The 27,331-nt window shown below is 41.8% G+C and overlaps 1 protein-coding gene across 1 annotated transcript in view; it reads right to left on the bottom strand.

Moving 5' to 3' along the window:
• Nucleotides 1–27,127, bottom strand: part of LOC126336334 (uncharacterized) — a 1,038,948-nt gene extending 1,011,821 nt beyond the window's left edge. Inside the window, exons 1-2 of the mRNA XM_049999897.1 lie at nt 27,091–27,127; nt 9,643–9,780 (exon numbers count right to left, since the gene is read on the bottom strand). Coding sequence (XP_049855854.1) covers nt 9,643–9,764 — 122 coding nt within the window. The 5' untranslated portion in view covers nt 9,765–9,780; nt 27,091–27,127. The remainder of the gene's footprint in view (nt 1–9,642; nt 9,781–27,090) is intronic.
• Nucleotides 27,128–27,331: the final 204 nt, after the last annotated feature.

Raw genomic sequence — 27,331 nt, 5'->3', positions numbered from 1 at the left:
TTTGGTGGGTAGAAGGTGTAGGAGGTGGTGGGCATGTGGAGAAGGAACGGGAGGAGGATACTGTCAGAGGGAGGTGGAGGAAGATGTAGTCAGAGAGAGGGAGTGGAGGATATGGATAAAGAGAAGGAAAAGGGGAGATTAAGAGACAGAGAGAGTGGGGAAGAGAAGATAGACAGTTAGTGTTGGTAGAATGAAGTGGACAGACAGAGGGAGGAAGAGGTGGATACAAAGAGATGGAAGGGAAGGTGTATTCATAGGCAGGTGAAGATGCAGAGAAAAGGCTATGATACTCTAATGGTGCTAGTTAGGGGCACTTCCAGTAATGTGATTAAGACATGACTGTTGGTCATGTATTCTGCATGTATTTATAGAAGCAGTCCAATTGCAACCACTTAGCCCAATTGTGCTACTTTCTGTATAAGTATATGTTAGTCGTGAGGGCTCACCAGACCACAGTCTGGAGCTACAGCATGTAAATCCAGGTAAATTCACAGCTGGATGCTACTCCAGATGTAATACTGGTGGTTCAGTCTCTAGACATTACCCCGAATCATACATGTGTGGATCCAGCCCAAACAACGCCATGGACATAAGCTGGTGGATCAGTCTCTGGACATTATCCCCACATCATATACATTTGGATCCACCCCAGATATTATGCTGGGAGGTCTATCTGTGGGAATTACTTCAGGTCATATGTGGGTGGACCTATCCCAAACAATATCCTGAGTGCAAAGCTGGTGGATCCTCCTTGGAGCTCCTACCCCAGGTATAACTCATGGTGGATCCACATTTGTAACCAATCTCAAACCTAACTTGGACTTTGGGGAGATATAACTGTGAAATGTCTCTGTGGTGGGCTGTATGTTACGCCTTGAATGGTTTTTGTACGACATTTACGCACGGTATTGAATGGATATACATCCATATGCATCTACTGAGTCATCACAGCTGTGCAGTTCAGTGTGAGATGTGCAAGATATTGGGTTAGCTCAACAGAAATATAGAACAGATGATATGAGGCTGATATCCTTCAGTGGTTGGGCTTTGTTATTAAGGAACGTCATGACAAACTAAGTGAATTTGGATTCTTAGATAATGGTAACGAAGATCGAACCATGTGTTTCCACCAAGATGGAGCACTGAAATGTTGGGTAGGAAAGCACACTCAGTGGGTTGAACATGCTGTGCAGTTTTCCTAGTGTGTGTTTGTGATTCTTGCAAAGGATAAAATATTTTATGGATGATATTTGTCAGAACAGAGATGCACTAATAGCATAAATATTAAACCTCCATCAAATTGTCTTAATGCAGCACCAAAATGTCATGTGACTGTGGGAGCTTTCAGCAATGCTCATCTGTATAAAATCTGCTTCCAGAAAGAAATGGGGGTGTTGTTCCTTCCTGGTAGACTTATTGCTGCTCGTGTTAAATGTGGACCTCCCCTTTCTTCGTGTGCCATATGTTGGAGACCTGTTTCACGTTACATAAGACCATTTTTGACGAAAACCACGATTTATTTGGAAATGCAATTACATTAATATATATTTTTATACCTTATTACTACACATTGTGGAGACAAAACACTATAATTAAAATAAATTCTTTTTTCCTACATCAACCGCATTTTCTTAATATGACAGCTATGACTGCATCATAGTGATCACATTGTTGTTGTTGTCTTCAGTCCTGAGACTGGTTTGATGCAGCTCTCCATGCTACTCTATCCTGTGCAAGCTGCTTCATCTCCCAGTACCTACTGCAACCTACATCCTTCTGAATCTGCTTAGTGTACTCATCTCTCGGTCTCCCTCTACGATTTTTACCCTCCACGCTGCCCTCCAATGCTAAATTTGTGATCCCTTGATGCCTCAAAATATGTCCTACCAACCGATCCCTTCTTCTAGTCAAGTTGTGCCACAAACTTCTCTTCTCCCCAATCCTATTCAATACCTCCTCATTAGTTACGTGATCTATCCACCTTATCTTCAGTATTCTTCTGTAGCACCACATTTCGAAAGCTTCTATTCTCTTCTTGTCCAAACTAGTTATCGTCCATGTTTCACTTCCATACATGGCTACACTCCAAACAAATACTTCCAGAAACGACTTCCTGATACATAAATCTATATTCGATGTTAACAAATTTCTCTTCTTCAGGAACGCTTTCCTTGCCATTGCCAGTCTACATTTTATATCCTCTCTACTTCGACCATCATCAGTTATTTTACTTCCTAAATAGCAAAACTCCTTTACTACTTTAAGTGTCTCATTTCCTAATCTAATTCCCTCAGCATCACCCGATTTAATTTGACTACATTCCATTATCCTCGTTTTGCTTTTGTTAATGTTCATCTTATATCCTCCTTTCAAGACACTGTCCATTCCGTTCAACTGATCACATTAAGTTACCATATTCCCCCACACATGGGGGAAAATAGGACGAATATTGAGGAAACACCACCACCAACTAAAACACGAGCATTATTGGGAAGTGTCAAAGACGATCTAGGTTTGCGGAAGGCAGGCATATACCAGATTCCGTGCCTATGTGGGAATATAGTTGCTGAGAACATCAGAGGTACACTTGACTTGGGTACCCCAACAAGGCGGCGGTCGCAGACTGTTTGTCCGAAAATCACGAAATGGACTACCAACATAACAGAGTCTTGGCGCAGACATCTAAATACTGAGACAGTATCGTTAGAGAGGCTATCGAAATTGGTACCAGGAACAGACTCATCAACTGAGATTGCGGCTACAACCTCAGCAAGGCATGGGAACCAGCACTGAGTCTAATTAAAAAGACGGTCAGCAAAAGGAAATGAACGGGCGACTAGGGCGGACGAGGCAATTACACCGACGCCACCACAGACGCCGACGCCAGGGTCTCACGACCGCTAACGGACCACAGAGAGAACGCATCGCGGGGATTTAAGACAGCCGCCCGCCCTCAGGGGCTCAGTTCGTCAGCGCACCTGACAATGGCGGCATGTCTGATCGCAGAAATATTGTGCCCGTTGGATACTATGGACCGGCAGTACACCCGTGGACTGTTCGAGCAAGAAATACGCCGGAGGAAACTGAAGAATCATATCAAAATTTTATTGCCCCGCAAAATCCTTTTCCTGTCAAGTGACATGCACTGCTGTGGCAGGTAAAGCGGGGAAACTGCGGAAAAATGCTCCTACCGGAGCACAGAAAAGGCGTATATGCTCTGACTGACAAGTATACTGCCTCACTCTACATGCCACAGCACCTTTAAAAATTTTCCCAAAAATTGTAGCATGTGAACATACTCACATTTTATGCTGAGAGAAAAGGAGACATTGGCAGTGGGAAATAGACAGAAAAGTAATAAATACAGAACGGTAGATAGTGGTTGCGGTATAGAAAGAGCAAAGGAGACAATGACAGAGTGAGAGAAAGATAGAGAAAGAGTGGCAGTGGAACATAGTTGACAGAGACAGAAGAGTGCCAAGAAAAGAGTGAAGGAGACAGTGCCATTGGGAAAGGAATAAAGCAACAGAGTAAGTGAAAATCGATTAGAGCTATCGATAATGAGAGACAGAGCCTATGACAATGTCAGCGATAAAGAGGGAGATAGTGACAGTGAGAAGAGAAAGCAGCTGTGGAAAGTAATGGAGGGGTAACAACGGTAAGACAGAGCAAGAGGGAGACAGCGACAGTGAGAAGAGACAGTAGTATTAGGATAGAACGAAGGAGATTGTGGCTCTTATACAGGAGGCAGTGACAGAGAGACACAAAGCGATAACGAAAATGAGTTACAATGAATGATGCACTGAGGATGGGCATGTGGTAGTGGATTGGTTTTGTGTGAATTACAGTGATGGAAGAGTGGGTGTGAGCGAGTTACAGTTAGCAGAGCTTATGGGAGTGAGAGGCTAGTTGCACGTTAACAAGGGGGCGAATATGTTCGCATGGCAAACTTTTTGCGAAGTTTTTGAAGGCAGCATACATCACTTTTCAGTTAAGAGTATTTTTAAACAGCAGCATATTCGCCTTTTTTATGCTCTGACTAGAGCATGCTTCCGCTGGTCCCCAAATACCCTAGAATTTAATGGAGCTGATCTACAACATTGCAACAATAAATGTAAATAAAGTAATGAACAAATTAAAAATATCATTACATGCTGAACTTCTTTATTGCTATGCTGTAGACTTAACACACGTACAAGAAGTTGCCACAGAGGAAATACAAACGATCAGCTATGGATTTTATTCGAACATCGCTAGGAGTGGTAGTAGTGGGACAGGTATAATAGTCAGAGAAGGAATCCAATTTTATGAAACAGAAGAGTTGGATTCAGGCCGTGGAATATCTGGACCTTTTTTTTTTTTTTTTTTTTTTTTGACACACTAATAGTGAAAACGTGTGTTCCTTCTGGGTCAGGTAATAAACAGAGAGAGCAAAACCTGTAGAGTTGGAGAAGTGTACTTGCTGCGTAAGACACTACAGAAAAATATCTTAGGCTGTGATTTCAACTGTAAATTATATGATACTTATCAACATCCTAACTTAATCACTGCAGCAGAACTAGAGACGCTCTTTGAAAACCTTGGCTTCCACGGCTCCTGAAAACGAACAAATGCATCAGACCCGACTTATACCTAGCAACGAATACATCAGCGGGTATGCTGGGTAGGATTTATGTAACAAGGTCATTAAAAACAAGTGTAGTTAATTATGAATTAGCTCCTCCCACTTTTCCGACCATGGCTGTCACGTGATATATATCATGATACGTTTGCAGCAGTATGGACTATCAGCTTGGAGACCATGGCTGTGGTTACCCTTGACGCTGCATCACAGACAGGAGTGCCTGCGATGGTGTGCTCTGAGAGGCACCCACATGCCTTGCTCATACTGTGGCATCAAGCAGTCAGGCCTGCAAGATGAGTGGTCTGCCAAGCGAGTGGATTCATTCTTATTTATCGAGTAAAATGAGCTCTAGTACTCACAATTAAGTTACAAATTATTCTCCTGTATGAATATTACGCAACGGAAACGGAAAACGCACATCTGACTATCAGTAATTTACAGAACTCTGACTGTCCACTACGCACTGGCAATACCACATTTTCTTTCGTATTTAACGGCTTTGATCAACACGTGGCCATCACGTGAATATGAATGGCGCACACGTTACAAATTATGGATATCATGACAACATACTATTCGAAGGAAATTTCCACTAATCTTTTTCTTTTCACTATCTTTTTTATTCCGATAAATTCTATAACCTTAACACACCAGTACATTTTCTACAGCAATTGCACATGAGAAACTCCGCCCAGTGGGCATGTCTTTACATTGGTGGTTCTCTATCTTATGGTCTCGTAATTATCTAACACTACAGTGCACTTTCTGGATAGGATGGTGGATCTTTTGCTGTATCTAACACTTCGACTCTCACACGCATCATCACGAAAATTTCCTCCAGACCGAGCGGTACAAAAGGAACATGCATAACCCACTACCTCTGAACCTATGTTGCTACTCTCCCATGCAAACCACACATACTTAAATTACATGAAATACACCACACTGGCAACATGGAAAACAACACAAGGAATAGTCACAACGTTATAATCACATCACTTTCAGCTTTCCAACTTCAATTAGAATTTATCCCAGTTTCACACGACACTGCCCCATTTCGTAACTTTTCTTTCCGATTATAAACTTTGGAGGATATATAGACGGCTGACTCACCTTGCTTCACTCTCAGAGTATTATAGTTTGAATCAAGCAGCATCACATGGAAACATAACATGCAAAGTAATATTAAGAACATATTCGTCACACACGCGAGTCCTCAACTGATACCATGGGCGAGTACTTCTCTTTATCCTTTGTCTCACACACAGATTGAGACTCACACAGTACTCACCACGTGGAAGTACTCGTCTCTAGTTTCAAGTCCTGCACACGCCATTTCTTAAATATTTCCAACTTATAGTACACACGGCAGAAATTCAGCTTAACTTTAGCACTCGGAAGTATTTCAACTTATTGCTACACGTGGTTTCATTGTGACCGTTGGTCACTTCCGAAGATTACTATGATCCCCTTAATATTACCTGCCTGACATTTAATTCTCCCCACAAAAGTTTCTGAAATAGAGAAATTATTATTCCACACTACTCTTAAGTGTTCCACATGCATACCATTCTATCCAGTCTTTTGTCTTTCGGAGCACACCTACGACAGGTCTTACCAACACAAGATCCAGCGGAAGAGTGCTGAAAACATGGCCGTTCTTCAGGTCATCTCGCACCTCTGTCGAGGTGGAGCAAGAGCATGCTACCCATTGGTCAGCCACATTTCAGGCGCTCAAACCTCAGGTAAATTTCATCTCTTTGGTTCAACCAAAGGTGACCCAAGGGGGGTCTCAAAGATGATCATATACTGCACATTCATTTCGCAGATCCCACCAAATTGGTTGTAGGGATTTATTTAGTGGGAGTGCACATGTGATCAATTAAATAAATAAATTTTCATTCTTTCCTACACTGGTACCCGGCTTCGGTGTATTAAGTGAAATTGAGTTATTATTACAAAAAAATGTGTTGTTCTGACAAGAATAACGAAGAATGTTGTACCTATTTTCAATGTCAAGCGGTACTGTACCCTTTCAACTCAACGACGAAGCTGGGTGCACGAATGGCAAAACGTCATTTTTTCGGACGAATCCAGGTTCTGTTTACAGCGTCATGAAGGTCACATCCGTGTTTGCCGACATCGCGGTGAATGCACATTGGAAGTGTGTATCTGTCATCGCCATACCGGCGTATCACCTGGAGTGATGGTATGGGGTGCCATTGGTTACACGTCTCGGTGACCTCTTGTTCACATTGACGGCACTTTCAACAGCGGACGTTACGTTTCAGATGTGTTAAGACCCGTGGCTCTACCCTTCATTCGATCCCTGCGAAACCCTACAGTTCAGCAGGATAATGCACCACCGCATGTTGCAGGTCTTGTACGGGCCTTTCTGGATACAGAAATTGTTCGACTGCTGCCCTGGCCAGTACATTCTCTAGATTTCTCACCAATTGAAAACGTCTGGTCAATGGTGGCCGAGCAACTGGCTCGTCACAATATGCCAGTCACTACTCTTGATGAACTGTGGTATCGTGCTGAAGCTGCATGGGCAGATGTACCTGTACACGCCATGCAAGCTCTATTTGACTTCATGCCCAGGCGTATCAAGGCTGTTATTACGGCCAGAGGTGGTTGTTCTGGGTACCGATTTCTCAGGGTCTATGCACCCAAATTGCGTGAAAATGTAAGCACATGTCAGTTCTAGTATAGTATATTTGTCCAATGAGTACCCGTTTATCAGCTGCATTTCTTCTTGGTGTAGCAGTTTTAATGGCCAGTAGTGTAATTCACGATATTGCTTTGTCAGTATGGTATCAAGTAGTGATTGTTTGCGGCAGAGACACATCTTCAACAGTGTGCTCCAAAGCTCTTCTGCCTATACCAGCAATCTATTCCATCACTTGATCTGCAAGTACCTGCCTCTGACATCCACATTCCGTTGTGAGGTGTGGGCGCCCGACACCGACTTGTGGTTTTACCGTCCTTCAATCGCTTTCCATAGGTGCTAACAATAGCGGCAAGCGAACAAAGGGCCATCGTTTCTGAGATGTCTCTTCCAAGGCGACGACCATAACAGTGTGTGCTTTGTCAGGGGCATTTGCGTCAGTAGATTTCCCCATTTGCAGCATACATAGCGCTAGAATGCTTCCTCATTTGTCTCTGCTACAATTATATATTTTCCTTGTGAGTGGGGCTGGTCTGAGATTCTGTTATTCTGCGCAACGGATTAATCTGAGATTTACCCTTTACCCTGTGGCTCCTGCAAGATGCAATTTCCGCCCCCACACTACTACAGAAGTCAGACAGACGCTCCTAACGTTCTAAAGAGAAATGCCTGAAAAACTTACAGCAATAAATATCTTCTGGAGTCGTCTGCTTTAAGGAAATGACACAAAACTTCACAATATTTCTTACGTAACTAGTGGGATACTTGGGTACTGGAGTAGTCCTAGTTAGTGTAAGAAAAACATGAAACTAACGAAAGTTATAATTTATTTTGCAAAAATTCTGAGAAATCACAATGGCACTTTTAGTTATGAATTGAACAAGTTATATCCTGGTTCTTTTCGGAATGTGAAGTTACCTCTCAAGGATAGGGTTCGCTAATGAAATTTCTGAACAAAGTTTAACATGGTTGTTGACTTGGCAGAATGGCTGAGAGGCGCGCCTACTCAACTTGAATAATTATCCTTTAGAATGTTGCTAGGTACGGTCGAGGCTGTGACGTGTGAAATGCAGTGAAGTGTACTGTTGTGGAGGAAATATGGCGCTCGCAATAGCTGTAGCGCACAATACCGTAAGCTGTGATGGCTGCTGTCTGCACCGCTCGCTGCTGGCAAATAAGATAACTCTCGTTCTATCTGGATTGACCTTCGCCAATCAAACTCCCCCTACGCCTTTATTAAGTCAAGAATTCCTACTCGCCCCTAGTCTAACTATTGGCGTGGTACACCGGTCAGATAACCAGTCCACCGCGATGCCACTCAAAAATTCGCTCGCAGGCGTTTAACTATAACTCTGACCGTTCACACCGCACAATAAGTGTGTCGGCCAACACTGAACAACGCTTAATCACAAGGACTCAATATAGAGTCGCCCTTCGATTCGCTCTCGACAGAGGTGCTCTCCCAGTGAAGCACTGAGGTGAGACTTGTTCCTCGCTCCAAGAGCGACAACGGAACGGCGCTTCTCCATGCCAGACGTGAAGAGGTATATATTTCGGTCTCTTCCATTACCCCTTCAGCTCAAGGCGTCAGAAATATCGTCTGACAATCAGCATTGCTCTTCTAAAACGGGAGAACGACGTTTCGTTTAAGGAAACCAATGCAGAAACCTGTAGCATTGGCGTTTTCTGTCTCCCTGTGAAAATCTCTGAAACTGCGTGCTATGTATAAAGAATGTGTAGGCTGGCTGCTCCCACACAATGTAGCGGAATTTGATTTGAAGCCTAACATGGGGTCATTCCCCCTTTTCACTCGGGCCCACGCTGTCCGCTCCACGGGCGGTCACCGGCCGACATAGGCTGGGTCGTCCTCTGAAGGAACCGCCCCGTTGTGCGGTTTCTCTCCCGAACTAAAAGCTCCTGTGACCGTCGTGTCTGGAATGTATGTGTGTACGCCAGCCTCGAGTATTTCAACCCCAGTGCGCTTACTGTTTATTTGCATATCGTTTACATGAATTCATACAACATTGACTTTATCTTCTCGAGTTTCGGTTCGAATGAAGCGTCTTGATGTGCGGAATATCATTGTGAGGGCGGAATATGTAAGCAATGAAGGTCAGGAGACCACGACATCTTACATCCTTACCGTGTCATATTCAGCCAATGCCAACAGAGAGCATTCAGTCTCACGGTAGACAGTCGTTTTAATACTTTGGCTATCAGTGTATATTGTCTTATCTCTACTGCATAGCATCTGCAGGTGTTTGATGCTGCCGTTAGCCCGAACAAACAAGATGATTACTATTTCGTCCTTAGACTTTTATTTTAAGCAGAAAATAATCATACTTACCATTTTGGATGTATAGGATTTAAGAATTCAGTTGCTCTTGCAGTGTCAACAGCTCCGTCATCTATTCTTTTGCTTTCATGTGCACTTCCTCCTTTCCTTCTCCGGACTTTAACAGTTGACATTACTTTCAAGAACGGACTGCAAAAAAGATTTCTCAGAATTAATTCTCAGTTTAGCAGATCTTTTGTGTGTGAGTGGAACTTGATCTGAGAAAATTCCACAGTCACTGCTACATTGACCGCCGAACACCATACACACCAATATACATATAATACACCATCACTGTCAGCCATCTTCCAGAATCTGTGAGTACTGACAACACCTTATTATACACTGCCAGCTGAATGTTAGATGTTATATGCACCAACAATTATGATCAGCCATAGCTTCTACTTGCAAAGGGCACTGCTGTACCAATGTAGTATACCCATATACCCATGTAGAGGCAGTGTCTAAGGTAAACTATATAACTACAGTAGAAAAATAGAGCCCCAATCCTGGGCACGGATTTCTTAAAAGCACGTTGTCATGAAACTGGCATCTACAGGTCGGAGTGCACAACGTTAGACCCCTTAATCTGGTAGCTAGGTAGGTTAGTGAACCGGCAGGTGAATTTAGAAACTGATATCTGAAGTTATAATCTGATATCTGAAGTTACTGATATTGGGAATCAATAAAGAGCAGTGTCATGAAGAATGGGACTTTTCGTTATGTGACTACAGGATTATGACCACAAAACAGCATAGGAGTACAGATGGTGTTGGTTTAATAATGAGTCAGAAAACCGGAATGTGGGTGAGCTACTTACTAGAAGCAGTATTGTCGTAACCAAGACAAAGGCAAAGCCAACATGCACGACCGTAGCACAAGTTTAAATGCCTATTAGATCAATTGATGGTGAAGATATAGAAACAATATATGATTAGGTAAATAAATTAATCAGATCAGTGTGGGAGCCAAGATTTCACTTTGATGGGGGACCGGAATTCGATAGTAGGAATAGGAAGAGAAGAAAAATTAGTGAGAGAACGTTGGTTGGGAAAATTAATGAATGGCAAGCTGACTGAAATAACTTTTCACAGAGCACAGTTTAGTCATAAGCAACACTTAGCTTAGTCATAACGGAAAATGGAAGACGGTTTATACAAGAAAGATACATGGAGACCCTTTAAGGCTTGAAATGGATTAAGTCATAAGAAAACAAAGATACAAAACTATAGTTTAAACTGGAATAGATTTCAAATGGCAGATGTAGATTCTGTCCATGATTTATTTGTTATTAACTGTGGCTTAAAGCTTGAGAAACTGTAGAAAGGTAGGAAATTAAGCAACTGGGCCCTGGATAAGATGAAGAGAGTTTTAAAGGGAGTGTTACTGGATGATCACCTAAAACATGGAAGATGAATGCAATAGGAAACGAATGGGTAGCTTTGAAAGATGAAACAGTGAAGGCAGCAGTAAATGAAATAGGCAAAAAGAGAAAGGCCAGCAGAAATCATCGCATTGTATTGCATTTAAAAATGCATAAATGAAGCAGGTAAAAGGGAACGTAGGCATCTATAAAATGAGTTTAACACAAGGTACAAAATGGGAAAGCAGACACAGCTAGAGGAGAAATGGAAACTGTGGAAGTATACATGACTATGGGAATAACAAACACCACAAAGAGACCGTAGGTGAAACGAGAAGCACCGGTATGAATTAAGAGTTCAGATGACAAGAAATTAATGCATAGTGTCAGCAAGAATGAAAGGTGGAAGGGATATATACCAGTAAAGGGCTAAACAAAGGTAACATACTTGCAGGCAATATTACGGATTTTTTTCTGCATTTTATTTTTCATATAGATCAGGCTGTTCGAATAATGGACCACATAGATTCAGCGGAGTAGAGGGAATCCTAAATTAGACTACTTACGAGAAGATTTCTGGTTGCAAATTTGCCTTCACGGCCAAAGGAAAACTCCTAAAAACCGTAGTCGGGAATGGTGAATGGAAACTGCTATGAATTTGATCCTGGGACCATATCTCCCATATAAAAAATAAAAGACTACTGCATGTGAAAGAGTCTTTGTTTACGACTACACAATCTTAAGTCAATGACTTACTAAACACGTGCAGTGCGTCAATGTCATTATCAATCATAGGTGATGCAAATGGCACCACGTGACCATTCCATATGGTCGGTTTGTTCTTGGTTCCCAGCTCGTGAGAAGTGGGCGGACTGAGATAGGACTTCGTTCTTTTGAGCCAAATGTCCCAATAGAGTGGGAATGGGACAGAGGTAATCACAACATTGAATCTCAGGAGAGTATTTTCAGTTCCGGTAATCGCCCAATGACTAACAGAAACTTTCCATAAACACAAACCTTGGGTGAATTGGAGCTATTTCACTTTACTTCTGGACAAGAAATATACGAGGGTCACTCCAAAAGAAATGCACACTAATTTTTTTAATCTGTCTTTCATTGTACATGTTTGAAAGCTTTACATTGTGTAGATACATTCTTTAGGAACAATATTTTCGTTTCTCCACATAATTTCCATCCCTCTCTACTGCCTTATGCCATCTTGGAACCAGCGCCTGTATAACCGCAAGGTAAAATTCTGGACCAACCTGTTGGAGCCACTGTTTGGCAGCGTGCACAATGGAGTCATCATCTTCAAACCTTGTTCCACGAAGAGTGTCTTTCAGTTTCCCAAAGAGATGGTAGTCACATGGAGCCACGACTCAGTCGAGCTTGAAGTTTCTTCAGTGTCGTCACATATGCATCTGAATTTATGGTGTTTCCACTTGGCATGATGTCCACAAGCAAGAGTCCTTCAGAATCGAAAAACACCATAGCCATAACTTTTCCAGCAGAAGGTGTGGTTTTGAATTTTTTTTTTTCTTGGGTGAATTTGCATGATGCCACTCCATTGATTGCCTTTTTGTCTCCGGTGAAAAATGATGGAGCCATGTTTCATCACCTGTCACAGTTCTTCCAAGAAATTCATCTCCAACATTCTCGTACTGTTCCAAAAGTTCACTGCATACCGTTTTTCTTGTTTCTTTGTGATCCACTGTCAGCATCCTGGGAACCAACCTGGCAAAAACTTTTTTTAACGCCAACACTTTCAGTATTCTGCAATCACTTCCTTCTCCTATCCCAACGTAGCGTGACAATTCGTTCACTGTGATGTGTCTGTCAGCAGTCACCAATTCGTTAACTCTCTGCACATTGGAGTGTGTGCAGTATGAGGTCTCCCGCTGCGAGGAGAATCCTCAATATTGGTGTGGTCGCTTTCATCACGTAACCTGTTTCCCACCGACTAACTGTACTGCGATCGACAGGAGCATCTCCATACACCTTATTCAACCTCTTGTGGATGTTTCCCACTGTCTCGTTTCCACAGCACAGGAATTCTATGACAGCACGTTGCTTCTGACGAACGTCAAGTGTAGCAGCCATCTTGAAAACATGCTGTGACGGCGTCACTCATGGGACCAGGTTGAACTAAGTTTGAAAATAAGCGGCAAGGATGTATCTACACACTGTAAAACTTTCACACATGCAGAATGAAAACTGTATTTTTACAAAATATACCCGTGTGCCTGTGTGTGTGTGTGTGTGTGTGTGTGTGTGTGTGTGTGTGTGTGTGTGTGTGTGTATGTTAGTGTGTATGCATGTGCCTGTTTTTTTTTCCCATCCCTGACGGAGATAGTGGCTGCAACAGAGTGGAGTGCTCCTCCGCCAGTTGCTTTGCTGATTAAGACTCTTTATTTTATTAATTTCGGTAGTCATTTAGATGAAGATTGTACTGCATGTTGAAGGGAGAAATGTGTTCATGCGCTTACTGCTTAGTAACATCGTTCACCTTGGCTGAAAAAGGAACACCCTTTAGAAGAATCCTTGATGGGATTCTTTGTCTTGCGTGATGGCATTTTGCAACAAAAAATGCAAGATGGCGGAATAGCGCAGATGCCTTAAGTATACACTGGTGAGGAATTGAAGAAAATCCAAGATGCCCACTTGTCGTAATATTTAAACAACGGGAAATGAAAAAATCACACTTTAAAATAACGATAAATTCAAAACAACTCAGTTGTTCTAAGTTTCATTAAGAAATCCTGATGTCAAAGCCTACTGTGGAAATCTGCAAGGTTACCTAGTAACTGGTGCTAAGTTTAAAAACCAAGGGCGCACTTGTCATAAATTTAAAACAGTGTCACAACGTTTTTATTTAAACAGTTACCGTTTTGTCTAATGGAACAGAATAGGACTGTTTATGTATTTAAACAAAAGCGCGTTGGGGACGGTTTCTGCAGTCCATGCTACCCTCAGACCTCTGGTCCAACATCCGCTCGGGCTGACCTCATGTCCCAATGCGCACCGCCGCCCGGAATGGCCGTGCGGTTCTAGGCGCTACAATCTGGAGCCGAGCGACTGCTACGGTCGCAGGTTCGAATCTTGCCTCGGGCATGGATGTGTGATGATGTCCTTAGGTTAGTTAGGTTTAAGTAGTTCTAAGTTCTAGGGGACTGATGACCTCAGAAGTTATGTCGCATAGTGCTCAGAGCCACTTAAACCAACCAATGCGCACCAGGCAAAATCACGACGCCTGCTGAGCTGACAGCCGCAACACTCCACTAGTTTGCTAGTTTGGACGGTGTCTGAAGGACTTGGATCGACGTGTTGGTTTATTTATTTGAGTGTTTTGTGTCTACTAAGCTACTGTCTAGACGCCACTAAGATGTCCGCAGTAAGTTATGCAGTTGCCGCAACAAGTGCCGTGCCAGCAGCCACGCCACGTCGTTCTGTGCTGTGCCACTTACTCCACCATTAACCGCAGCCACTGTCTACTCAGTGCACACTTCTGTGAGTGTGGTTCTGCACTGTCTCGTCTTATTCTTGATTGACCACCACCACCAGCATCACCACCACAACAGCCGGCGCCTCTGGCTGCAGCCCATCTGATGGAAAGAGTAGCTATGACTGAGTACTGGAAAGCGACGCTCTTTCTGGCACTCTAAGTTTAGATCTAATCCACCACTTCCGTTAGAAGACAGACGTATTTCTAAGGCGACTTTACACTTAAACCTGCTCCAGTTTTAGAACGGGATAGCAGTACATCCAGACAGTACGTTGGATACTATGCTGGATAACTGGAATATCCCAATTATTTGTAACAGCTGCTACTTCAAAGCTTTCACGAGTGGGTCACTCTGCAGGATGCCCAAATGAAGAGATTTAAGAAAATTTTTAGAACTTACGGTAAATTTCCAACTATATGCAGAGATGGAATGTGGTGATTGTTATGTGGTGCCTTTTCTCCAAAAGGGTCACGCAACACATTTCGTAACATTATATATACATCCCCATGTAGTCAATCTCTAAAGTGCATCGTAACTGCAGAAAACATTTAGTACTACTATTTGCTGAGAGTGTTCTCTTGCCTTTATTTTTATTACAATGAAGAGCCTGTTATTTTTCTGCAGAGATGAAAGCTTCCTGGGAGGCTTCGGCGACACAGGAATTTACATGTAAACAGGAGGGTCGATAAACGTGTTTAGAGCTGAGGTCTGCTTTGCAGCACAGGTGAACCAAACAGATTGGTTTTGGGGCACCCCTGGGCTCCGAGTTGTCCAACTGACTGCGTAACTGTCACAAAAATGCATTTTACCACGCCTAAAGAAATATTTTTTGCAAAATATCAGGTGCAACCAGGTGTACATGCAAGGCTCAAAGGAGTCTGGAATCAGCCATTGCTCTCCGGCTTCAGTACAAAAGAAAGTTACGTCAAAATCATTGCAACAGGCTTTGCAGGTGGTTCATAATGTTTATATTCATAGGGCGTAGGCTTTCTCGTGTGCGCCCTCATGCAAGCCTTCTGATTCGGCATTTTAAAGTCCTGTCAGTGAGCGGGAAAAGTCTTCTGCTGCCCTCCCTACGCCACGGCATTAGTGCTTAATGATTACAAAATCTGCAGAAGTAGACGTTTGTTCAACTTATTTATAAAATGAGTACTGGACGGGAGTCACAAGACCAGCTGAGTTCCCGGCAAGGTCTCCGCAATAGCAAAAACAGCCAAGTTCAGAGAGTTAACATAGAGAGCGCTTACTGCTACGCAGTCGATGAGTAAAGTGTTTAGGACAGATAACGGAAGTATAATAAATTGCTGCCAGACGAGATTTGCTGTCATATGGTAGGATGCCTCCACTTTAGTAGTGAGTAATGAGGGTGAACTGGACACACCAATTCCAGCTGTTACTGCTGCCACGAATCACCTTAATGTTGTGTGAATGGTAAGAACGAGCCTACGATGCCATCACCGATTCGGTAATGATCCAATGTTAGTTAACTTTCATCAGAGGCTAAATGCATAGTCTTAACTTCTGAAGCCAGCTAGTTGCTACAATCATGTACTCTGGGAATTTTACTGGTGTTCGTACTTATTTTCTCAGTTGTTCCATTAACTACTAATCATTCTTGCATCCACTGGGGATATCCAAGATTTATTCTCATAATTATGCTTTTATTACGCTCACCCGCATGTGATAATGTTAGGTCTCACAACTACAATCCTTTGCCTAATTATTAAGCGTTAATTTACGTATCTCAGTGGATGATTCACATGCTTATTAATTTAACCATATGTGCCGTGGTACCTGTATTTTCATGTCTGATTAGACCGTTCCTGCTAATTATCAACCAACATGACGTTTCCTTTGCACGACATTATCATTTCCTTAATAATTTCAATGATCTTATGAGGAGCTTTCATTCTCTGTAGGTCACTACAGATCAGACTTACAGCACCCAAATGGCGGCATGTTATAGCCACCAGAATGGCTGGCGTAGTGATCTCATCTGGTGCACCGTATGCGGTGGTGTTAGTCCAGTGACAGCACGTTCAGAGGTTGTATAACGCCTGCGGAAGCCCTCCCCAACACGCAGTTGCTTAAATAAACAAAGGTCCGCTGCACACAAAGATAATTGCTTGAACTGAAACTATGTGACACCATTTCAAACACAGGAGAAGTGGGGTCTTGGCTTCTAAACGTAGCACTGGTGACCTTGAGGTGTGACACAGGATCGTCTTCCACTGTGCAAGCTCCTTCATTCCCAGTTAATTAGTTAATAAATTAAGAAGAGAAGTAACAAGGTGGAATCATACATAGATGTAATTTACGTAGAATTTTATCAAGGTAATATATTTATGAAGATGTCCGAAAGAACAGATACCATCGGTGACCATGCAGCTCGTTAGAATGAAATTACAATTAAATGAATACCCTTAGCTTCATACAGTCGTTGATATAAGTCAACGGGGACAGTTGAAAATGTGTGCCCCGATCGGGATGCGAACCCGGGATCGCCTGCTTACATGGCAGACGCACTATTAATCTCTTTTTTTTTTAATCTCATTTTGTTCGTTGCGTTTGTTGGGGGCGAACGACCCATGACACCCGTTGAAGTTCAGCGTTGGTCCAGCCACTCACTTTTTTTTTATTACAGAGGGTGTCTAAATCCATCGGAGCCACCAAGGACACAGAGGATAGTGCGACTACAGGGACTTATCTCTGGCACGCCTCCTGTGAGATCCACATTCGCAACTTACTGCCCCGCACTATATTCATAGTGCCCCTGCCAATTATATTCATTCCCGTATGAGTTTGGACACTGTTTGTGCTTCCACACAGAAGAAGATTGTCAAATGGCCGGTGAGCCTTAACTATATATATATATATATATGTTCTTTCGGACATGCTGCTGCTATCTGATGACCATTTTAGTAAACTGTCCAAGCAGCTGGTTGAGTGTAGTTTTATAGTTGATTTGCGTACAAACATGGACAGTGATACTAATGAATCACCTCGAAAACGGAAAACTGACCAACGAAACCCAGAAGAATATAAATAGAAAAAGATTAAATGGTGTAAAGCAAAGGGAAATGTACGTCAGCTATTTTGGCAGTCATTGCAGCCAGATCTACAGGATCCGATTGCAGGTAAGTTTCTAACCTAACTTTTATGTAGGTTACATCTTATTAAATATATAATCTAATACAAAATAAGCTTTCAACATAATGGCCAGCAGAACAATAAAAATCACATTTGCATGAGGTAAACATTCACTTCATCTTCACTAATTAAAACCTATAAAACAAAGACATCAAAATTTTTAAGCGGGCTTATTCTGTTTACTGGGATCAATCAATTAATTTCGCTGTAGTTATTAATCTTCAACAACTTAGCATAAAACCTGTATTTAAGCTCAAATAAATTAAAAATATACAGTGCTAAATTTATATTTCCATGGATTTATGCAGATAACACAGTTTGCCTAAATATCCATTAAAAAACACTACAGCCAAAACTAGTAGCTTTTTTTTTCTATTTCAGATGCAGTATGGAGTGTGTTACAAAACTCAGTGACCTAGACAAGATAACAATTTTGAAAATGTTCCATTAATTTGAAACTAAAACGGAGCAAGATATTTTCCCACACGGCCAGCTGACTTTATCTGATGTTCATCGCCGTAGACCATGGAAGGATACTCCAAAGGCCAGACTCCACAATGTTTTGTACAGCATTACTCTTGCAGGTAATAGATATTCTATTTGCAAAAAAGCATTTATCAGTTTGTATGGAGTATCCGAAAAGATATTGAGAAGACTTGTTGACTTGCTGGCTGCAGGGGAATCTCCAAAAGAAAATTGAGGAAAATCAAAAAACTCTAGAAACAAAGCTGTAGCAGGAGCAGTTCGTGAAAAAATAAATGAGCATACTTCCTCTTCCCCAGTTAAGGAAACACATTATGTAAATCGAAATATAAAGTATCTGAATGCCAAACTAACAGTAAATATCATGCATGCTCTTTTTTGCAAAAGGTATCCAGACGTTAAAGTTACTTATTCATTTTATTAGAAGTATTAGAAGGAGAACTTCGACTATGCACTTGGGACGCCACAAAAAGATGTGTGTGCTACTTGTGAGGAGTACGGTCAAAAACTTAAAAGTAATTTTCTAAATGATAACGCTAAGCGTGTTGCAGGCGCAGATCCGTTGGTACACAAGCGTGGATCACAGAAGATCTACAACAAAATGATGGAAGTAACAGCAAATTGGGTTGAACGAGATGATATCACAAGTATTTGTTTTGATTACATACAGAATTTGCCCTTGCTGCACATTCCAGTGTAAGACGTATTTTACATGAGATAATTATGTGTGTAATTGTTTTGCATCAATGATATGAAAAAGGGAACCTCAGTACTCCATTTATATCACGAGGACTTGGGCAGCAAAGGACCCAATTAGGTGTGCTCACTTCTTAATCATTGCATATGAATAATCATCTTGGTATTGAAGCTCTTTTTTCCGTGTTTGCTTTAACAATATATATGTTTTTGGATAGGGTCCGCCTTTAGCAAAACACAGTTTTGTTTTTTAACCCAAACATGTTTCACTGCAGTTGCAGCATCCTCAGTGGGCTTTTATTTTCCATCTGTTAAAGATAAAGAACGTTCTTTGTTGTTTTGTACACATGTAGCTATTAGTTTTTTTTATAAGGTATGGATTTTCATAATTTATGTGTTTTTTCAAATATCTATAATTACATTTTTTATAAAAAAAACTAATAGCTACATGTGTACAAAACAACAAAGAACGTTCTTTATCTTTAACAGATGGAAAATAAAAGCCCACTGAGGATGCTGCAACTGCAGTGAAACATGTTTGGGTTAAAAAACAAAACTGTGTTTTGCTAAAGGCGGACCCTATCCAAAAACATATATATTGCATATGAAATAACATACCTGACAGCACTATGGCGCTTCATTTATTTTCAGATTCCTGTGGTGGTCGAAACCGAAATCATACAATCACATGGCCGAGCGCTTCTAGGCGCTTGAGTCTGGAACCGCGCGACCACTACGGTCGCAGGTTCGAATGCTGTCTCGGGCATGGATGTGTGTGATGTCCTTAGGTGCCGGCCGCGGTGGCCATGCGGTTCTAGGCGCATCAGTTCGGAACCGCGCGACTGCTACGGTCGCAGGTTCGAATCCTGCCTCGGGCATGGATGTGTGTGACGTCGTTAGGTTAGTTAGGTTTAAGTAGTTCGAAGTTCTAGGGGACTGATGACCTCAGATGTTGAGTCCCACAGTGCTCAGAGTCATTTCTTTGTCCTTAGGTTTGTTAGGTTTAAGTAGTTCTTTGTCTGTTAAGTCCCATAGTGCTCAGAGCCATTTGAACCATTTTTGAACACAGTCACACGCTTTATCATGAATCTGGTTGCAACAGGAAGATTCGACAAAATTGCACAGCATTATCCTACATAGGGGGACTCTTTCCTCCCCTGTTACTATGACCTTGTGGTAATTAAAAGCTATACACTCATCAAGAAACGTTTTGCATCACCCTAGTTCCCAGAACTGAAGATAGACGTTGACTGTGGATATTGTATCACATACACAGTTATTTGACTGTTCAGAGTTGTCACTAAACCCGACCAAAGATATAAACAACCATGCATGATTAGCGCCTATTAGACGGAGGGGGTCCGACAGCAGTTCAGTTTCAGTCAGTCCGCCAGGAAGAAGCTACACGGCTAGTGTTGTCTTTAGTTCAACCATGCGTAGACGGTCAATGCCGCGGTTCGATCGCGTCCGCATTGTTACTTTGTGCCAGGAAGGCCTCTCAGCAAGGGAAGTGTTCAGGCGTCTTGGAGTGAACCAAAGCGATGTCGTTCGGACATGGAGGAAATACAGCGAGACAGGAACTGTCGATGACATTCCTCGCTCAGGCCGCCCAACAGCTACTACTGCAGTAGATTACCGCTACCTACGGATTATGGCTCGGAGGCACCCTGATAGCAACGCTACCATGTTGAATAATGCTTTTCGTGCAGCCACAGGACGTCATGTTACGACTCAAACTGTGTGCAATAGGCTGCGTGATGAACAACTTCACTACCGACGTCCATGGCGAGATCCATCTTTGCAACCATGACACCAAGGAGCGTGGTACAGATGGCCCAACAACATGCCATATGGACCACATCACGATGAGTGTCGCATATGCCTTCAATCAGACAATGGCCAGAGAAGTGTTTGGATGCAACCCGGTCAGACTGAACGCCTTACACACACTGTCCAGCGAGTGCAGCAGGGTGGAGGTTTTAGGGTGGCATTATGTGGGGCCGACGTACGCCGCAGGTGGTCATGGAAGGCGACGTAAAGGCCGTACGATATATGAATGCCATCCTCCGACCGATAGTGCAACCATATCGACAGCATATTGGCGACGCATTTGTCTTCATGGACGACAATCCGCGGCCCCATCGTGCACATCTTGTGAATGACTTCCTTCAGGATAACGACATCGATCAACTCTCGGCCAGCATGTTCTCCTGTCGAACATACCTGGGATAGATTGAAAATGGCTGATTATGGACGAAGTGACCCACCAACCACTCTGGGAGATCTACGTCGAATCGTCGTTGAGGAGCGGGAGAACAGAGCCCTGATGACCTTGTGGATAGTATGACACGACGAATACAGGCACTTATCAATGCAAGAGGACTTGTTACTGGGTAATAGAGGTACCGGTATATACAGTAATCTGGACCATCACCTCTGAAGGTCTCACTATATGGTGGTACAACATGCAATGTGTCGTTTTCATGAGCAATAAGAAGGGCGGAAATGATGTTTATGTTGATCTCTTTTCCAATTTTCCGTACAGGTTCCGGAACTCTACGAACGGAGGTGATGCAAAACCTTTTTTGATGTGTGTATAAAGCGGAGTGATCGTTTGTATTCGCCTACAGAGTAAGCAATGAAAGAAGCTGAATCAAGTTCAAAATGTAAATTTACTAGCGCACTGGATGAAAAATCGTTCAGTATCTATCATAAAAGTTGGTGGGCAAAATTTTACAAAAAGACAACCAAGTCGACTGAATCTTTGGGAAATAGGGTGCAAAAAAAGGACAAAATTGATTTTAATATATCAAAGTATTTCAGTTCCAGTGTGAAAAATATAATCCTGGGGCGTTGAAAGCTTATGATGAACATATTGATGGGTTAACAGTACTCCATTTTACTCTGGCTAAGGGAGGAAACATTTCCTTACCAACGGAGGAGGCTTAACATAACAAGTGCCCAATCAACCGTAAGAAAGTTGAAGATATTAAAAAGTTGGTAAAGTACATTCCACAGGAGCATATCCCCTTTTATGAAGAAATATGTGAATGGCTGACACGAGACGAAGAACTAAATGATGACTGAATATAAAATATAACCTTAAAATGCACATATTTTGTTATTTTTTATTCATAATCCAAATAAGTAATGATGTTTTTGATACAATGTTAACATATTCCCATTCAACATTAAATAAAAACACGTTTTCTTAGAAAGTGCTATTATTCAAAGTTCCTTTTTTTTAAAAAAAAAAAAGGCAAAAGTCCACTTACTTTAAACTTTTTTTGCGAAAACAAAAAAGAAAATCACTTGCAATTGAGGTACACAGTGGATGTTAAATATATACATTAATTAAAAATTCTTATAAAAATATAAATCAAAAATATTTTAAAAGACAGTTTTAATCGATTTCCCGAAAATTACTTCATGTGGGCTCGTGCCCTTTTCAAAACCGCTGATTCAATTTTAAAAAACCATATTCATAGAATAACCGAGAGGAAATAATCCATGGTTCAACCCGTTAGTCACAAGTGATCTGTGATGCCCGTATTTTTTTTTAATTAAATTTAGAACAGTTGATCTGTTTTTGCTTTCTCGCATTGAAACCAGACTTTCTTACTTTCCTAGAATTATAAACTTAGGACAAGGGAGCTAACCCATTATCTACGACTTTTTTTAATTTCCTTCCAGTTTAAACTACGAACAACTATCTCTGCGTACTTGCATTTTTTGAATTTCTCAACATTTTATACTTGGGCCAACTTTGATAGTTGCAGTTTTTTCTGATTTCGTGCCTAGGTCTGTAATCTTAGCTTCTATATGTTGCACAAGTGACGTACTGGAAGTACAAATGACAGCTCCGCCAATGTACCGCCCTTTTACACCTTGTGTAAGCGATACTACCGTCGTGTGTATATGTGCGATCGCTGTCCTATGACGTTTGTCACCTCAGTGTATATTTGACGAGACAAAAATCGTGTTCCATGCGGTGATTTCTCTCTCCTAAAAAATCCGTTGAGATCAAATTATGCAGCAAGAGCAAGAACTATACGCACAGTGACGCATGGATACGCCCCCCTATGATGCTGAGGATCTCCCAAGGAGTATGCATAGTTGTTTACTTTCCGCGCGCCTGCTGCAGTCGCTGGTTCGAATCCTGCCTCGAGTATGGATGCGTGTGGTGTCCTTACGTTAGTTGGGTTTTAACTCTATGGGACTGATAACCTCAAATGTTAAGTCCCATGGTGCGTAGAGCCATTTGTACCATTTGTTTACTTTTCAACGAAATCGATGGCTCTACTATTCTGTGATGGGCGAGTACATCAATAGAATCTGTGGTAGCAGAAGTATATCTACTAATATAAACATAACAATTTGCCCTACAGTGCGATGAAAACTACATTTTAAATGTTCAAATGTGTGTGAGTTCCTAAGGGACCAAACTGCTGAGGTCATCGGTCCCTAGACTTTCACACCACTTAAACTAACTTGTGCTAAGAACAACGCTGACATCCATGCCCGAGGGATGACATGTACCTCCGGCGGGAGGAGCCGTGCAATGAGTGACATGGCGCCTCTAACCGCGCGGCCACTACGCGCAGCAATTATATTGTAAGAAAAATACGCAAAATGTGGAATAGCAGTTGGCATGGGCGGTGCTGATGGGTGGAACCAATGATAAAATGCCGTTCTATAAATGTTATCATCAAAATTCACGACAGCATAATGAAATTTAGTTATGTAGATTGCTGCCATATAACACAAAATGATCTGTAAAATTTAAGCCGTAGTTTTAGGTTACTGCCTAACCACTATCTTAGAAATCGGAGCATTCAGGAAGTATCCCATAATACTTTGGAAACGATCATTTTAATCGCGATTGCCGCGAGTTAACGTCCAAAAGCCACATCCTAAAGCAGTGCAGCCCATCACCACCGTCAGTTTTTTTCCAGTCACTCTCGTTGACTTCGCCAGTTCGAAAACAAACTGTAACATTCAAATCTCTTCATCAGAGTACGCAGCATCGTAATTGCGAGCACATCGATTGTGCTGCAATTAAAGCATCAAGTCTCGAAAATAACGCTGACTTCCGGCTATAACACAGATCAGTCCCCTACCACAACCTATTCATATCTATTACAAGACTCAACAGCCAGCACCCACATCTCATCTTGCTCATGCGCAAAGCCTCTCCGTAACCAGCACACACCTCACTGTTGTTTTTGGCGCATTGAAGCTTTATCACGTCACCCTTCTTAGAACTTTTTACAATTAAACGTCAGTTCAAGACACATTGGCGGTAGCAGCCTTCAGGACATCCTATGAATGATAATATTATTTCTCACTGCCAGTGTTCGGCTTGGTCGTGTGGTTAGGACGGAGCAGAAGGAAGTAGGTTCGCATCCTGCCTTACGCTAACTCTTTTTACATCTTCGTGTTTGTAACAGATTCTGGGACCAGTCATTGCATTTGTATTCTTGCTTATTAAAAATATTTGGCCATTTTTCCGAATAAGTCGATATTTCATAGGGTGTGGTTAGCCACGAACTTAAGAGCACAGCTTAAATTGCTGCGACTGACACAGGGCAGCAGTGGTATTTACAATTCCCTGCTTGTCACAACTATTTGCTGTTTATTTTCTAATATATTGCTACTCTCGAGTGTGTGGTTAGGCAGGAACCTATGAGTACACCTTAAATTGCTACGAGTGAAACGAGCAACAATGACATTTACATTCTTCGAAGTCACAAATATTTAGCTATTTGAGAAGGGGGCGAGGAGGAGGGGGGATAACAGGCCATGGGCAAGCGCAATGTCAGGTGCGGCAGCTGGATACGGGGTCTTGTATTTTTGGTTAGCTTTGCGAACTCAAAACCAAATGCCGCCTTTCAAACTAACCTAAAACTCTTTAAGACGAAATGATTAATAGTATATCAGCAATGAGTGCAAAAGTGTTGTGTGCATCAATAACAGAAGCGACTGCAAGTGGTAAACGTTTTAAAAAAAATCAATAAAGGGCCGCCCACACAACGCGAGAAGTTCGCATCGTTTTGTCACCACAACGAAATCGTTCTTGATCCCTCAACACGAAAGGTGCAAATGTATTATATACAGGGTGACAGTTGTTGAACTACACACAAAAAAAACTTAAATTAGTTACGGTGTGCACACACTTCATTCAACAAGTAAACGGATTTAGATTACGACATCTTCGATATGCCTTCCATCATTAGCGATGATGTGACGCAGATGGAGTCGCATGTGTTCAGATACGGAGAATATGGCGGCCAATCGATGCCCATGCCAGAGGCGTCTGGGTACCCCAGAACCAGAATGCGATCCCCAAAGTGCTCCTCCAGGACGTCAAACACTTTTCTGCGTCGATGGGGTCGAGCTCCGTCTTGCATGAACCACATCTTGTCGAAATTAGGGCCACTTTGGAAAATGGGGATGAAATCGTCTTCCAAAACCTTAACGTACCGTTCAGTAGGTAGTGTACCATCTAGGAATATCACACAGATTATTCCGTGACTGAACATTGCACATCACACAGCCACCCGTTGAGGTTGAAGAGACTTCTCGATCGCGAAAAGTAGATTCTCAGTGCCCAAAATGTGCCAATTCTGCTTACTGACGAATCCACCCATATGTAAGTGGGCTTCGTCGCTAAACCAAATCATGCATGCGGATACTATTTCCCACCATGCCCCGCCGCCAACCGTGCAGTTCGAACGACCTAACGCAAACCGTTCAGAACTTAAGACGATTTTGTTTCATATAGGCTAGTCCAATAATTGTTGCCTTGTATATATGCGTAACAATAACGGAAATGTCAGACTGCCAAAGTGGAAATGAAGGAACGAAAGAACGATCACAAATGCGATGAATTTATATTAGATTAGTGGTAATCTGGTTAACAGCTCTTGACTATCTGCCCTCTCAATGGCTGCCTGCAACATGGCACGTAGATGTATTGCAATCATCTGCTCTACACCGCGATAATCGCAGATCATGGATGGCCCTCAGTATACTTCAGCTCACAATTGCGTATGTCTATTCCTCTGTTATGCAACCTTATTTCTTTACTTGCATTTCGTGCTTTCACCATCGGTTCATAAAGGCATAAAGGAGTTACTAGCCATTTACCAATAACTTATAAAATTCCGTTTTGTAGTCTAAGGCACCAACTCAAGAGTGTTAAATGGACATCATTCATGTATTTTAAACACCAACGTCGCTAGTGGGGCAAACAGAATTTTTTTATACAAACAACTACAAATATAGCTCTAGTATAGTAGTGAAATCAAAGTCTTCTTTTTCGCTCAACTGAAGGAAATTTTCTGACCACTGGAAGATTTAATTATTAATTTCAGGGTTAACATCCGAGTACAAATATCAGAGTGTGGATGTTTGTTACGCTACTTGAACGCGCGCAATCGTTTAGCGTTCAAGTCTGTATCCATTTTGTTCGGTGCGACCAACTTTGACCTTTAGGCCATAGCCATTTTAGTCATAGCCCACAATTTTGATATCTTATGCACCAGTCGCAACGCTGAGAACAAGAAAAATATAAGAATAAATAAAAAATTAAAACTTCTTATCTTTCCATTCAGTGGAGTCAGGACCTGTAAGTATGTCAGTTATGAAGTTTCTTTTGTGCTTCATTTTTCCCTCATTTGTTACAATATTATAAACAACAACTCACGTTAATCTGCTCATTGCTAATTTTCTTCAGCTTTGAACTATTGATGACACTGAAATTAAAATTCGACTTACAACACATCGACCAAAGGTACGAAAACAGTTGTTCTTCGTACAAGCCATCCACGACTCGAACGAGACGAAACCTTCACGTATGGCACTATGAAGAGTACCTTCTAGCTTTCACACTTGAAGTGTACGCGGAGCATATATGTATATGTACTAGTTTTCGAACTGTTTTCCCCTCTATTACACAATTGTTCGCTAACACAGATTGTTAACATGCTTCGGATTATTTCATGCAATAAGCATCACTTCATTGGAACAATCGGAAACGGATAAATTTCTCCCGTGTTACGGAATTAGACCGGCAACGTACATTACTGCTGTCATATGAAATAACACATTTTAAAATACCGGCTAACATGATGTTATGTGGTAGCTATTATTCTTATCTAATTTTACAAACCGTGGAAGCAATAACCGCCTTTCTACATACGTAACTTCATGACAAATCAGAGCGATCTGAACTAAAATGCAATCAAGTTAGCTCTTACATACCTTTAAATCAGGAAGTTACATTGCAGAACTAACACACGTAAGGCACAGATAATCCTGACTAAAAGGTAGTCACAGACGTATAAGTGCTTTTGTTTTGTTTTGTTGGACACCATTCAGTCATTGAAGCATAATAATATATCTTTGCTCACTCAATATTTCCTTCTTTTAGCGTAGCTTCGCTTTTTCTGTACTTAGTTTGCTATAAAACTTTGTATCTTTATCTGCCCATTATATATAAATT

Source organism: Schistocerca gregaria, chromosome 2 (genome assembly GCF_023897955.1).
Source record: "Schistocerca gregaria isolate iqSchGreg1 chromosome 2, iqSchGreg1.2, whole genome shotgun sequence".
NCBI classification, from domain to species: Eukaryota; Metazoa; Arthropoda; class Insecta; order Orthoptera; family Acrididae; genus Schistocerca; species Schistocerca gregaria.
Note: the sequence above shows the minus strand (reverse complement) of the source record. Positions and strands in the feature narration are given on the sequence as shown.